This window comes from Tupaia chinensis, unplaced genomic scaffold (assembly GCF_000334495.1).
Source record: "Tupaia chinensis unplaced genomic scaffold, TupChi_1.0 Scaffold000117_2, whole genome shotgun sequence".
Classification (NCBI taxonomy): Eukaryota; Metazoa; Chordata; class Mammalia; order Scandentia; family Tupaiidae; genus Tupaia; species Tupaia belangeri.
In genome coordinates this window covers 2,194,430-2,208,912 of record NW_006159583.1, presented here as the reverse complement: position 1 = coordinate 2,208,912, position 14,483 = coordinate 2,194,430, and the positions used below count along the sequence as shown (strand labels likewise).

The 14,483-nt window shown below is 37.8% G+C and overlaps 1 protein-coding gene across 1 annotated transcript in view; it reads right to left on the bottom strand.

Annotated features, from left to right (window-relative positions):
- The window catches only part of LAMA2 (laminin subunit alpha 2), a 509,250-nt gene that overhangs the window by 139,284 nt on the left and 355,483 nt on the right, over positions 1 to 14,483 (bottom strand). Inside the window, exons 34-35 of the mRNA XM_027770245.1 lie at positions 13,662 to 13,804; positions 8,932 to 9,030 (exon numbers count right to left, since the gene is read on the bottom strand). Coding sequence (XP_027626046.1) covers positions 8,932 to 9,030; positions 13,662 to 13,804 — 242 coding nt within the window. The remainder of the gene's footprint in view (positions 1 to 8,931; positions 9,031 to 13,661; positions 13,805 to 14,483) is intronic.

Below are 14,483 nucleotides of genomic sequence, written 5' to 3'. Positions count from 1 at the left end.
ATGTAACAATTACACTATCTGCTGGTCTGATAGACATATTTTTAAAAATCACATCTCATTACACAGAAATTAAGCTGAAAAGTCACCATTGTCAATATTACCCATGAAAGGCTTCATAAAGGAAGCCTATGACAAGTACTACCTATGGTAGTGGTGATGGTGGTATCACTGTCAAAGCGAAGTTCTCGAAGACTGGTTTCTTCCAGGACACGCTATTGATACTGATGAACGCCAAATACTACCTGATAGGAGCTATCTGTCTGACCCAGCTGGGCTCTGTGTTTTATTAATTTATCATCACCATCTCCAGCCTCCCTCTTATTCACTATTATATTGTCCTTTGAGTATTTGACAAATGTCTTCTCATTTACAATAATAAATTGTACAATCTTCTCTTCATTCTCTATCTTTGATTTTCTTATTTTTACATCTTTTACCTCTATTCTGCAGTGTTGCCCGTGCTCCTTTGTAAATGATACCTTATGCAGCATCTTGTATGCATCTCTCTTAGCTTCAGTTACATTTAAAAAAAAAATATTCAAGTTCACTCAACTAGGTTTTTTTTCTTTTCTTTTGTTTTTGTTTTGTAGAGTATTTATATCTAGGCAGCATGCATTACCATTAGGCACACATTCATTTACTTCTGAACAATGTAGCTGCTACTTTCTTGCTTTAGCTCAAGCAGTTCTCACTGTGCCTCTTGAAATCTGCACATAATTTTCTTGGTTGGATATTACTAGTGTCTTTCATTTTCTGTCTTCTTTATGTTAAAACTAGAATCTAATGGAGCAAATCTAACTACTGAATAGACAACATTGCTTCAATGCCATCCACCTTGCATTTACAAACTCATGTATTTTCCTGCTAAAATTAAATATCAGATCTAATCATTTTATGACATTTTCAAGGGTCATCTTCAAAAACTACCAGTTTTATATGTCTAAGTGGCAATGAAGCACTCCTCAGCCAAGCTGTTAGGACCAATGAGCCACAAGAAAGAGACAGGGCAGCCAACTGACCCTGTGGAATGATAGTGAGCCAATCTCAGGTGGATTTTCTTCCTAAATATTTTAGGTGTCAATTTTGAAAGTTCTAAACAAAACGAATATGGTTTATTATATTTTGTGTCTTTCTTGCTTCTGTATTTTGAGAGAAGACATTGTTGGTCAAGTAAACCTTTTGAAAACTGTAAGTAAAGCATGGTAAACACAATATTGTTGGCACTTAGATAATTTAAAAAGTAGTTTCATCATTTGCAAATGCTTCATTTATATTAAATTTGATTTTAATAGAAAAAGACACCGTAAATAAAGCTAAGTTTTGATACTTTACATAGTTCAGTCTATTCCATAGTATTCTGCTCTTATAGAATATAAATATTTAAGAAGTGTTTATCAAAGAAAGCAATGTATCCAAAGTCATATAATTATAAGTAATATGCCTAATTTTTTGAAGTTCATTTTTCTCTTTCTTTCTCTTGTTCTCTAACTTTCAAGATACACAAACACAGTCATGGCACAGCACAATCCCACTCTACTAGCTTCCTAGCCAGCCAGGATCATGGGCTTATGAGGGCATGCCAGTGTATCAAGTCAACCCAGTGTCTGAACCCAGACCTTCCAAGTACCTCCTGCATTGCATAGCAGTGCCTCACACCAGCTGCACCACCAGTGTTGAGCAGATGCATGACTTTAATGCGTTGTAGAGAAATTTAAAATCAATGCTGTGGTTTGTCTACATTTCATTTGGTTGTTCAAATGCTATTACTTAAATTATTCACAATTAGTTCACTGAACAGATGTCGACTGAACATGAACAATATGTGTGATATGGGTGATACCATGATGAGCAAAAACAAACAAACAAACAAAAAAACAAAAACAAGAAAGAAAAAGGCTTCTTGCCCTTTTGGAGCTTAAAGTCTGGTGGGGTAGTGAGTTATCTGCCAAATGATCATGCACAAAAGTTTATAGTACAAATGAGAAAAGACATAGTGGTATAAGACGAATATGGAAGCACACCTGAAATGTCAGAGAGGGCTTTCATTAGCTGAGATTTGAAAGGCAAATTGAATTGACAGAAGTGAACAGGATGTAGGGCAGGAGGGTACCATTCAAAAAAAAAAAATGTGTAGAAGGGCTCTGTGGTGAGATGAAGCAACTGCAGAATAGGATAGCTGAAGTACAGTTGGCCGGGAGCACAAGTGGTAGGAGATGTGGCCAATGGGTGGATTTCAGCTTTAATCCTAAGGGCAATGGGAAGTCAGGCAAAGAGGTTAAGCATTGCAGTGACATATTCACACTTAAATAGAAAAAATTAATTCTGGCTACACTGTAGAGAACAGATTGGGAGAAGAACAAGAGTGAAATCAGAGAGACTGGTTAGAAAGAGAACATGGTCATTCCAAACTAAGGATCATGTGATAGGATGAGGGTAGGGTAGTGGAAATGAAAGCGATACACAGATGAACTCACAGTATTTGGTAGTGAGTTGGTAAGTGGGAGGAAAAAAGACATCAAGGAGAACCTTTGGATCATGTATGAGGGTCCAGATGCCAGACTGTGAATAGTATAGGAACATGAGACAGAAGCAGGAATCGAATTATGGTAAGAGAGCGTCAGATGTCATTCTGCTTAAAGCGCAAAGCTGTTGTTGAACTTGAGGGGTGTGGCATGGTCAAATCTGGGATTTAGATTATTCACTCTACCATATAAATAATTGACTGGAGTTGAAGAAAGCTTAGAAAGAAATATCATAGGAAGGAATCAAACTGAATTGTGGGTGATAGAGAGTGTGGAGTGAAATGCAACCTGCTAATTTCTCTGTTGGAAGACCGGATTGGTATTGGAGGATAAATAACTGAGATTATCTGAAGAGGAGGTAGTGATGGGCTTTAAGACAAAATAATGAATTTAGTTTGAGACATCCTATAGGTAGTTAGATACATAGGGCCAAAGCATGAGAAGTCTATCTTGAAAATACAGATTTACGAGTCATCAGTTTATACACGGCAGTGATGTCCAAAGAAAGAGTTTATGTTGTGAGAGGAGAGGTGGACAAAAACTGAACACCAAGGATTACACCTTTTTTAAAAATTATTATTCTTTTTTGGAGAGGTTTTTGCAATAGGGCATGTGCACTTGCCAGAAAGACAGAGAGAGACAGAGAGACAGAAAGCAAGAAATCACCCACCCTGGGGGGATGGCCACACCACAATCTCTTCTTCTCCATTCTCCTCTCGGGATTTTGGGCATGCATGCACATGCACCCGGTGTGAGTTTAAGCCACTGGATCTGGTACTCGAACTGCGGTTGACTACATGGGAGTCCAGCAACATAGCCATTACACTATCTGCTGGTCCCAGAAGGATAACAACTTGTAAAAGATGGACAGAGGAAGAGTTTAAGCAGTAAAGGTCAGATAATTAAGAAAAAAAAGAGAGTATATCCAGAGGAAGGAAAGATTAGAATTGGCAAATGCTGACTTCAAGTTAAACTAATAAAGAATCCATTGGATTTTGGGACTAACTTGCAATTAATTATCTTGTAAAGATAGTTTTAGTAGTGGCCTGGGAGTGGAAATTCAGACTGAAGTGGAATGAGAAATGAAAATGGATCTGTCCCCAAGCTTTCAACACATTTGGCTCCAAACAAAAGAAAGTGCTAAAGATAGTAGCTATAGAGGTATATAAAATCATCAACAAATAGTATCTCCGTATTTCACACATGCTGTAGGGAAGTTTGCAAATGGTAAGTATGATTCGCATATCTAAGGAACTTGTAATTGAATGGAGGAAATCCAAAGACAATAAATAAATAAAAACACAGGGGAAGACATACATGATTATGTAATTATTTTTTCACATTTACAGATTAACTAAGATATATCAAAATATAGGTAACATGTTAGTTCTTGGAAAGAATATTATTTCTTTTCCCAGGAATATTAGGGAACTAGATTTGTCCATGAAAACAAAATGAGCACAAAATATTAAAAGCCCTTTAAGAAGAGAAGGCAGCTCCTATAGTAGCTATGCAGGATGGAACTCGTCATGTGTTTTGTTAAATTTAAAGAATGTTTTAGTCATGAAGTGACTGGTTATCCAACAAAACAGAGAAAATGAAGCATTAAAAATATTGGCAGTACCAGACAAAGTACTTTCAGTGGAAAAGGAGACTTGGCCAATAGTGACAACAGGGTCACAGTACCTCTCAACTTCAGCTAATAACAGACTTACCTGAGGAGCGCTATGAAATCCTAGTGCTCAGACCCCTTCAGCCCAATTACATCACAGCCTTTGGGCATGGGACCTGACCCAAGATAATGTCAATGTGCAGTCCTAGTAACAGGTACTCTCTAATGTAGCCATGGGTAATGGGAGGTAGTGGCAACTGCATGTCTCATATTCTGGGCGGAATTACAGGATCACTTAGTACTGAGACAGAGGCACTGATGATCTTAGTCTGATATTACTGGCTATTCAAGTCATCTAGTCCTCTGTGATTCCATGTGGATCAATTACCTTTTTATTACCATAAAGCTTGTCCACAAGGAAAGAAAGAATTGATTGTGTTGACATGTTATTTATGACCTCGGGACAGTTATATTTCTAATTATAAATGTGGTAAGGACAAGGTTTACTAATTAGTAATTATATATCTTCCCTGTCCTCAGCCCATCAAGGAGGTCTTTGTTTTCTTTCATTTTCTCTTTTTCTTTCTTTCTTTCTTTTTTTTTTTTTTTTTTTTTGAGAGAGATTTTTGCTTTAGGACCTGTGCACTTACCAGAGAGACAGATGATAAAAAGCGAGAAATGTCCCTCACCTGTTGCCTCCCCAGGAGGGATGGCAATGCCACAACCCCCTTTCTTCCACTCTCCTCTCAGGAGTGTGGGTAGGCATGCACATATGCCTGGCATAAAGTTTCAAGCCACTGGGTCTGGGCCTTGAATTGCAGCCAACTGTGTGGGAGTCCAGTGATGTAACCATTATACAATCTGCTGGTCCCAGAGGCCTTTGTTTTCAGCACTCTTATTTCAAGACCCTTCATGTTATGAAATCTGCTTAGTGGGCAGATTGAAATGGTGTTTGAATATAAAGTGTGAAGGAAAGAGCAACTTTACAACAGAAAAATCTGGTGAACACTAACTTAGCTAGGAGATCAGGGCCTGTATTAATTCTAATAAGATGTATTGATCTCATTGGTCCTTGAAACAAATCCAAATTGAAGGACAGTCTATAAAATACATAAACTTGTCAAAATTGTTAGTGAGAATAAAGTCCGAGAAACTCATTGGTCCTTAATATGATGTGTAGAGGAGCCTCAGAAGACATGATAACTAAATTTAACGTGGAATCCAGGGAAGGATCCTGAAACGGTAAAAGGACATTAAGTAAAAACTGAGGAGGGGTCCGCCACTGATGTGGAGGTTAATGTGGATCAACCTCACATGGCTGACTGGATGGTTCAAGTCCCAGACCTGGCAGTTTGAAAAACATACCCTGTGTGTGTGTGTGTGTGTGTGTGTGTGTGTGTGCTCAAAATCCCAAAAGAAGGGTGACACAGTGGAGAAGGGATTGTGTCATGACCATGGGGGGGTGCTTTCTCTCTCCCATTCTCTCTCTGTCTCTTTCTGGCAAATGCATGCATTTTCTGACAAAAACAAAAACAAAGAAAATCTGAGGAAATCTGAAGAAAGTATTATTTAGTCAATAATAATTTGTAAGCATTGGCTTATTATCTGTGATGGCTATACCATACCAATGTATGATGTTAACAATAGAGGAAATGGGCATTCAGTCTATGGGGACTCGCTGAATAATTTTTGTAACTTTTCTATCAATCTAAAACTATTCTAAGATTTAAAACATTTATTTAAAAAATAGTACTGGAATTAGCTAAAAATGGGTCATAGAACTAGATTTAAAATGCAAAACTATAAATCCTAGAAGATAACATAAGAGAAAATCGAGGTGAACTTGGCTATGGCAATGGCTTTTTAGACATAACACAATAGGCATGGCCTATCAAGGAACTAACTGATAAATTGGACTTCATGAAAATTAAAAAGTTTTGCTCTATGAAAGACACTCTCAAGAGGAGCAGGCCAAGCACAGAATAGAAGAAAATATTTGCAAGACATATCTGATAAGGGACTGTTGTTCAAAATATACAAAGAACTCTTAAAATTCAACAAAAAGAAGACAATCCAATAAGAAAATGAAAAAAAGACCAGAACAGACAACTTACCAAAGAAGACATATAGATGACAAATAAACATATAAAGAAGTACTGAATATCATATGTCACTAGGGAATTGCAAATTAAAACAAAATGAGATAACATACACACTTAGAATTGAAAAAAAAATCCTAAACACTGCTAATACCAAATGCTAATGAGGATATAGAGTAATGGGAACTCTCATTTATTCCTGGTGTGAATGCAAGATCATGGAGCCCATTTTGAAGACAATTTGTTGATTTCCTCCAAAGCTAAACATACTTTTACCACACAATCTAACAATTGGTATTTACTTTGGTATTTACCCAAATAAGGCGAAAACTTTGGTTCACAAAAAATCAACACATTAATGCTTACAGCAATTTTATTCACATTGCCAAAAATTGGAAGCCATCAACATGTTTTTCAGTAGGCTAGCAAATAAACAAAGTGTTATATGTCTAGACATTGAAACATTATTGTATACTAAGAAGAAACCCTAAGTGCATATTACTTAGTGGAGAAAACTTGAGTGCATAATTCTAAGGGGGAAAAAAAAAATGAAAAAGCTATATACTGTACTATATGCTTCCAAACACCTGAAATTCTGGAAAAGATAAAACTATAAAGACAGTAAAAACCATCAGTTGTTTCCAGGAGTTAGGGAGCAGGAAGGCTGAATAAGTAGGGCATAGAGGATTTTTAGGTAGTGAAACTTCTGTACAATATTATAGTGGTAGGATATGTAAGATTATACACTTGTCAAAACCCATAGAATAAACAACACCAGAAGTGATAGCTAAATTAATTATGGAACTTGGGTGATAATGATGTATTAATATAGGTTCACCCATTACAATAACAGTACAACTCTGGTCACTCTGGTGGGGAAGGTTGATAGTGAAAGTGGTCGTAGATATGGGGTGGGAGGGGATATATGAGAACGTGCCAATCTTTTTACTCAGTTTTGTTTTGAACCTTAAACTGTGTTAAAAATAAAGTCTATTTTAAAAAATATAGTGTGAGTCTGCTGGAAAGACGAAAGGCTATAGGCTAAGACATACTAAAGGTCTGACACTCCTAGTGAAATATCTCTTAGGTCTCCAGGTTCAGATCATTAGGTTACAATAAGCTCAATGGAGGCAAGGACTAAGTCAGTTCTGCATACATCTCTATTGCCAATGTCTGTCCTAGCACCTAGAACATGGCCGACTAATGGTAATAGTAATAACTATTAACTGAGTAAATGAATGAAATAAATGAGTGAAAGAAGTGCTACCAGTGGCATGGAATTTAGCCAGATCAAAATGTTCTGTTTTTATGTATTTCTCAAGTACATTCTGTTTCTTTACTTTGTATTTTATTATGTATTTGCATGTAGTTGTCTTATCCTCCACACACGTAAGTGCTTTCTGTCTACACACACACACACACACACACACACACACACACACACCCATGACTGAAAGCTCCTTGAATCAGTCTGAGTCTCATTAATAGTTTTCATCCACTAGCACTTAACTAAGGCTTTGTATGTGATGCTGTTGAACTGAGTTTACTCTGCCATGACTTTTGTAAAATTTCTTATACTAATAATCAGGTAGCAAATATAAGTTATTAAATATCAAATTACTATAAGATGAATATATCCATAACTTAATTTAATGCTGAATGCACTAGGCAAAAACTCTATTTTGCATTTGTACCTCCTTTAGAGCTGGTATGAGATTCTGGAAAAGTGTTTAGTATGCCACTGTAACATCAGGACCATTGTTTAGTATTATGTGCTCAGAAGCCTACTTGATTTCCCTGTGGAAATTTTCCTAAACCAGCAGCAGGTTACATGAAAAAAGTACTGGGCCAGTGGGAATCTGGAGACTGGTCCTGCTCTGGTTCCTGAATTTATCAAATTGTATGGCCATTGTTAATTCATTTTCACTATCATGGCCTGAGGCAGCTCCTTTTTAAAATTCCAAATGGACTAGATAACCTCTAAGAACCTTCAAGCTCCAATATTGTTTGTCAGTTAAAGCTTTTAGATAATCAAATTGAATTCTTGCATTATAAGCCAGTTTCCCTGTTCATGCATTTTCCTGGCCACAAGATGGCGTACTTTGTGTTCTTTTATTCATTCCCTAGCAACGAAAAGAATCTTAAGGCTCTTGTAGTTTTGAAAATTTAAAAACTTTCAATTCCGTAAAAAGTCTGATAAATTCAATGTGGGCTTTAAATTAGGACTTTAAAAAGTGTATTAAAGGCTTTGGATTTTTCACAATGAAGATTTCCTCTTTTGTATAAGAATATTGATTTAGACTTGTTCTATACAAATGTAGAAATCCTATGATAAAATTGAAGAGACTATAAGTATTTTATGTCTTCTTTTTCATTACATAATCAAAGATAGTGTTTTTCACATTCAAAATTGATAAAAAAAACCTTTACCATCAAGGATATTGCCCAAACTTATCAAAATACACTGCTATTCTAGTATTTTTAGCCATCGTGTTTGACATTTTCCAAGTATTCCGATCTAAATGCTCCTGGATTCTGAGATTTGAGCTGAAGTCGAAGTAGTAAGTCATAATAAATCTATCTCATGCACCAAATTGTGAATTAGGAAGAATAAGATTTGCATTTTAGAACTTTAAAGTAATTTTCCTTAATCTCTATGATTTATCTGCTTTCAGAAGACACGATTTTGCCAACTTACCCTAGTTAGAAGTTCATTCATTTCCGTCACGAGTGTATTCAGATTGCCCTCTGCCAACTGAATGAGTCTCTCCGGAGCCCGCTGAGGTGAAAGCAAGTGCTGAAAAAGATTGCATTCCATACACATTCTAATTTGCAGTGATCACAGGGTTAAAAATTTAACAGAACACATGTTTTTCATATACACACAAAGAACTTAGTCTTCTCACCTTAAAAGAAACAGAAACTATTTCATTTGGGTACTTATGCACTGAGTGCCATGTTGAATATTCAGGCAAACAATGAAAATTGCAGTAACTTATAGGGAGATGCCTATGTGCCAGACTTTTTGATTTTGTTTTCATTTAATACTTACAACAGTTCTATGAAGTAAATGTCTTCCGTTTCATGGCTATGCAAATTATGGCTGCATGACTGTAAAAATGTGCACAAGATCACACAGCCAGTACAGGGTAGAATAAGATGAACTCTATGTGATACTTTAAGGCTCCCACTCCAATCAACAGAGACATAGTTTGCAGGTGAGAAAGGCAATGGGCAGCCCTTGGCATAGAGACGTGGCTGGGCACTAACTGCTGGCGAGGCCACAGTGGTGGTAGCAGCTGGCCTGGCACTCATAGCTGGGTCACATTTTTCTGTTGAATAAAAACAATCTCACAGGACACTAATATTATAGGGGATCACTCTGTGATGAATGAAGGAAGCACAGACAAAACCATGCTTGGAAAGACCTCAAGAATATCAACACCTTTTTTCATTTTAAGCTAATATGAGTGACTACCTCCTTAATAACCCCAGATTTAGCCTCTCTCCCTTCTTCCTTCCTTGTGGATAAAATTGATCAGACTAATCGATTAGAGAATCACTCTCACTTCTTAACAGCAACCAATGGAGTACTAACCCTTACTTTCTTGAATTTGTCTTCAAATTACTTATCATAAGCCCGAATGCTATTTCTTTTCTTTTTTTTTTTTTTTTTTGGAGAGGTTTTCGCTATAGGGCACGTGCACTCGCTAGTCAGACAGAGACATAGAGACAGAAAGCGAGAAATCACCCCCTGGGGGGATGGTCACGCCACAATCCCTTCTCCTCCATTCTCCTCTCAGGATCTTGGGCATGCACGCACAGGCGCCCGGCGTGAGTTTTAAGCCACCGGGTCCGGGACACAAACCATGGTCGACTACGTGGGAGTCCAGCGACAGCCATTACACTAACTGCTGGTTCCCCTATTTCTTCTTTTTGAACCACCCTACAAGTTTCTACAGTGGCCAGTGTCTGTTGTTATAACAAGTTAATGAACCCTACTTTGTCCCATCACTGGGCATTCTTTGGCTAGAAACTGGAAAACATCAATACAATTAAAGGAGCTAAGCAAAGAGGTTAAATAAATTAGTTAAGGTTTTTAAATATCAAAATGGGATTCTACGTATCAGATATTAAATAATTTACAAACAAAAAACAGGTATGAAATCAAGATAGATTTGATGCTAAGGAAAGTCAAGGTCATGTTGATCAATACCCAGCAAGGGGATGGTCAATGGAATCCCTTGGCAGAGAGCATGTCTACAGCTTGGAACCTCTTTCACAGAGTCCTTTATACTTTGCCATCAACTGCTTAAATAATATTTTGAAAGATTTTTATGTCTAAATGAAATGTTTATTTTCTAGTTTAATTTCTTTTCTTAGTATTCTTCCATCTACAAGGAAAATAATTATTCAGCATCTTCTTTATGAAAAGTCTTTATGTCCCTGAATGCAGACATTACAAGGTAAACTCAGATTCCTCTGCCTTGCTCTCAAGGTTGTCCTTCAGATCTCCCTAGCCCACTCAGGTCTCCAAGCTTATCTTTCACTGACAGGCCTACTTGTACTGTTTGCTAGATAGGCCTAATTCACACCTTTACCTCTGCACTCATGGCAAGACTATGTATGGGCTGTGGGTCAGGAAGGTCTCACCACTGGCGGACTGAATCCTTCCTTCCAGGCATGTTTTTGTATCTCTCTAAGTTTTGCAAAGACAGATTTATTCTTACAAGGCCTAAAGTTATTCTCCCTCCATTTAAACCCCAGCTCTACAATTTAGTAGCCAATGTGACTCTTGTGTCTCATTCAAAACTACTGTGTCTCAATATCCCTACTTGGAAAATGTAGTACTTTTGTCTGGGTCAGCTGAGGCTGCTATAGCAAAATACCATTGGCTGGGTAGCTTAAACAACATCTATCTTACATTATTCTGGAGGCTGGGAAGTCTAAGATCAAGGTACTCGTCAATTTGGTTCCTGGTAAGGAACTGCAGATGGCTGCCTTCTCCTTGTGTCCTCCATGTGACAGAGACAGAGATCTTTGTCTTTCTATTCTCATGTGGCCACTAATACTATCATGAATATCCCACCCTCACACCTCAGTCTAACCTAATAATGCCCAAACTCTCCATCTCCAAATACCATCAAATGGAAGAGTAAAGCTTGCTATGGCTAGGAAATGTTTGTGTTCCCCCAAAGTTCATGTTGAAATGCTGGCCCCCAAGATGATGGTATTAAAAAGTAGGGCCTTTGGAAAGTGGTCAGATTATCAGGACTCAGTCCTTACGAAAGAGACTCCAGAGAGCTAGCAATCCCTTCCCACCAAAGGAGGACACTGCAAAAAGGCACAATATATGAAAAATAGATCCTCCCCAAACACACAAGCTTCCAGGATCTTTGACTTTCCAGCTCCAGAACAATGAGAAATAAGGGAACCCGTTAATGGTATTTTATGCTAGCAACCCAAAGTGATTAAGAAAAATCTTTAACATATGAATTTAGGGGACTCATAAATATTCATTCCCTGATAACTCAATTCATACTTTCAGGAGTTTCAGTAAGAGTTATATATGATAGTCCATGTAAGACTTTAGTAAATTGCTTAGCTATTCCATGAACATCACTTATTCTTACTATAATCATTATTACTCCTTGAGTATAGGAATAATAACACTTACCTTAAAGCTATAGTTAGGAGTAAAGAATGTATTCCCTAGAAGAGTATTTGTTAATGCCTAAAAACAAATATGAGATTTCTTTCTCTAGTCCTCACCAATGTTCTCCTGGTTATTAAAATTGTATCTAGGGGCCAACAGGTGGCATGGTAGTTAAGGTGTTGGATTCCCACATGGCAGACTGCAATTAGAGTGGACATGGTGGCTTGAAAATAACAGGTGCGTGTTTGTATGTGCCCAAAATCCTTTGAGGAGAATAGAGGAGAGGGGATTGCAGTGTGGCCATCCCCCTGGGGGGGGGGCATTTCTCACTTTTCTTCTCTCTGATGAGCACACGCATCCTGTGGCAAAAATAAATAAATAAATAAATAAATAAAATTGGATTTGGCCTTCAAGTCCAAACACAAATTACACTCTCCTTAATGGTGTGTTCCTAGGCTACTCAGAGTGTTACTGATTTCTCTAATCTTTGTACTCTATTTTACTTTATGAAGCCCATGGTAATTATGCATTTTTTGCTAACTGCTTGATTACTGTTCAATAATTTTTATTTTTGGAGAGATTTTCACTGTAGGGCGCGTGCGCTCGCCAGACAGACAGAGAGAGACATAGAGACAGAAAGCGAGAAATCACCCCCCAGGGGGGATGGTCACGCCACAATCTCTTCTCCTCCATTCTCCTCTTGGGATCTTGGGCACGCACGCACACGCGCCCGGCGTGAGTTTTAAGCCACTGGGTCCGGGACACGAACCGCAGTCGACTACGTGGGAGTCCAGCGACATAGCCATTACGCTAACTGCTGGTTCCCAATAATTTTTTAAATCACATCGAATATAGGCTTCGTGAGGGTAGTGACCATATTGTTAAGTGTCATGAAACTTCCAGGCAACTGAGTGCAGCCCTGGGTCATTCTATAGTCTCTCAACAAAGACCTGATAATGTGTGGGTAGCACTTTTCATCTTTTTTTATGATCAGGTGACACACACTTTTTTTTCCCCCTCAGGATTTTTTTCTATCTCATTAATTACCAAATGCTTTAACGATGTTTAGAACAGTGTTTCTCAAATTGGTGTTTATTGAAGTAATTTCAAAGGTCTATCGGCTTAGTAGTACAAGATTTTAAATGTGTTTTGGACAATAACCTTAAATATTAATATAAGCATTACTAGAATACAGGTTAAGCACCTGAGAGACTAATTCTGTCACCTGATCTCCGTGCCCACATTTACATGCATGTTCGATCATATATATGGCAGACTGAGCACATAAGTCATGTGAACTTGTCAGGTGATGCCCAGTGACATTTTGGAATGCCTTGCAAAGTGTTCTCAAGTTCACATGTAGAAAGGTAGGACTGAATCGACCGCTGATGAAATAACCCGTGTGGAAGTAGTCAACATCATATTTTTGTTGCAAGCAAAATCATGTTACTTTATATTAATGTTTTTAATTTGAATTTTATTGGTTTTGTGGGCTTTTCTAAGGACTAATTTGTTTTGATTTTATAGAGCTATAATTATAAGGAGTTCATACCTGATTTTATGTTTGCACATATTTAAGTAAGATAATAAAACTGATTTAGGCCAAACACTGGGGGTTACATAAGACTCTTAATAGCAATCTGTATATTACAGTTTCCTATTTTGAAAATCACTGGTTTCGAAAGTTGCTGAACTTGCCTAGAAGCTGTGTCCCTTGATTTGGAACAGTGATCTGGCCAACACTGACTTTTGCTATTAGGGCAGCAACCTACCTTTAGTTCCTGAGTCCTATTTTCAAGTCCATACAGCATTTTATATGGAGCCGGCAGCGGGCCAGTGAGGTTGATGCTCATGGCCACCTGCTCTAAGCGGGACAAGTCACCGAGAAGGAGGCCTGTGCATTCATCTCCACAGACTGTGAAAGAGAACAGCAAAGAACGTTTACTTCTGCTAAACATGCCCGGCAGATGTTTGAGGATTTCAGCTATGAAGTATTTTATGGTCCAAGCATAATTCTGGGAAAGATGAAGCTACTCATTGCAGATAATTAATTCTATCGAGCAAATGACAGAAGAAAAAAGTTGAGAAGAACAACAAAAGAGCAGATATGCCTGTGACCCAGAGCCAGAAATAAGGAGGATGATATAAACCAAGGGGACAAAAAGGAGGAGCAAACAGATCAGGGAGGAAAAGTGTATTGCAAAAGGACTGAACAGAGGTAAGACACAGACCATGACATAAATACCCCCAGACCCCCACACAAGCAATCTAGAGGAAACCTTTAAATAGGAAATAACACACATTCCAGAGTCTAAAATTGTTTGCCAATGTACTGTGCTAGGTTAGATTGCACTTAAGAGTATCTATAGGAATTTGGCCTCGACATGCTTCATGTGTGGCATTTTCCAAATTTATATAAAATTTTGGTTTGGTATCTACTGAGTAGCAATGATTTAGGATTATTTTATTTAACTTTATTTATTTATTTATTTATTTTAATTTGACCAGAGAACGACAGAGAGAGAGAGAGAGAGAGAGAGAGAGAGAGAGAGAGAGAGAGAGAGAGAGAGAGAGAAAACACAACCCCCCGCGCC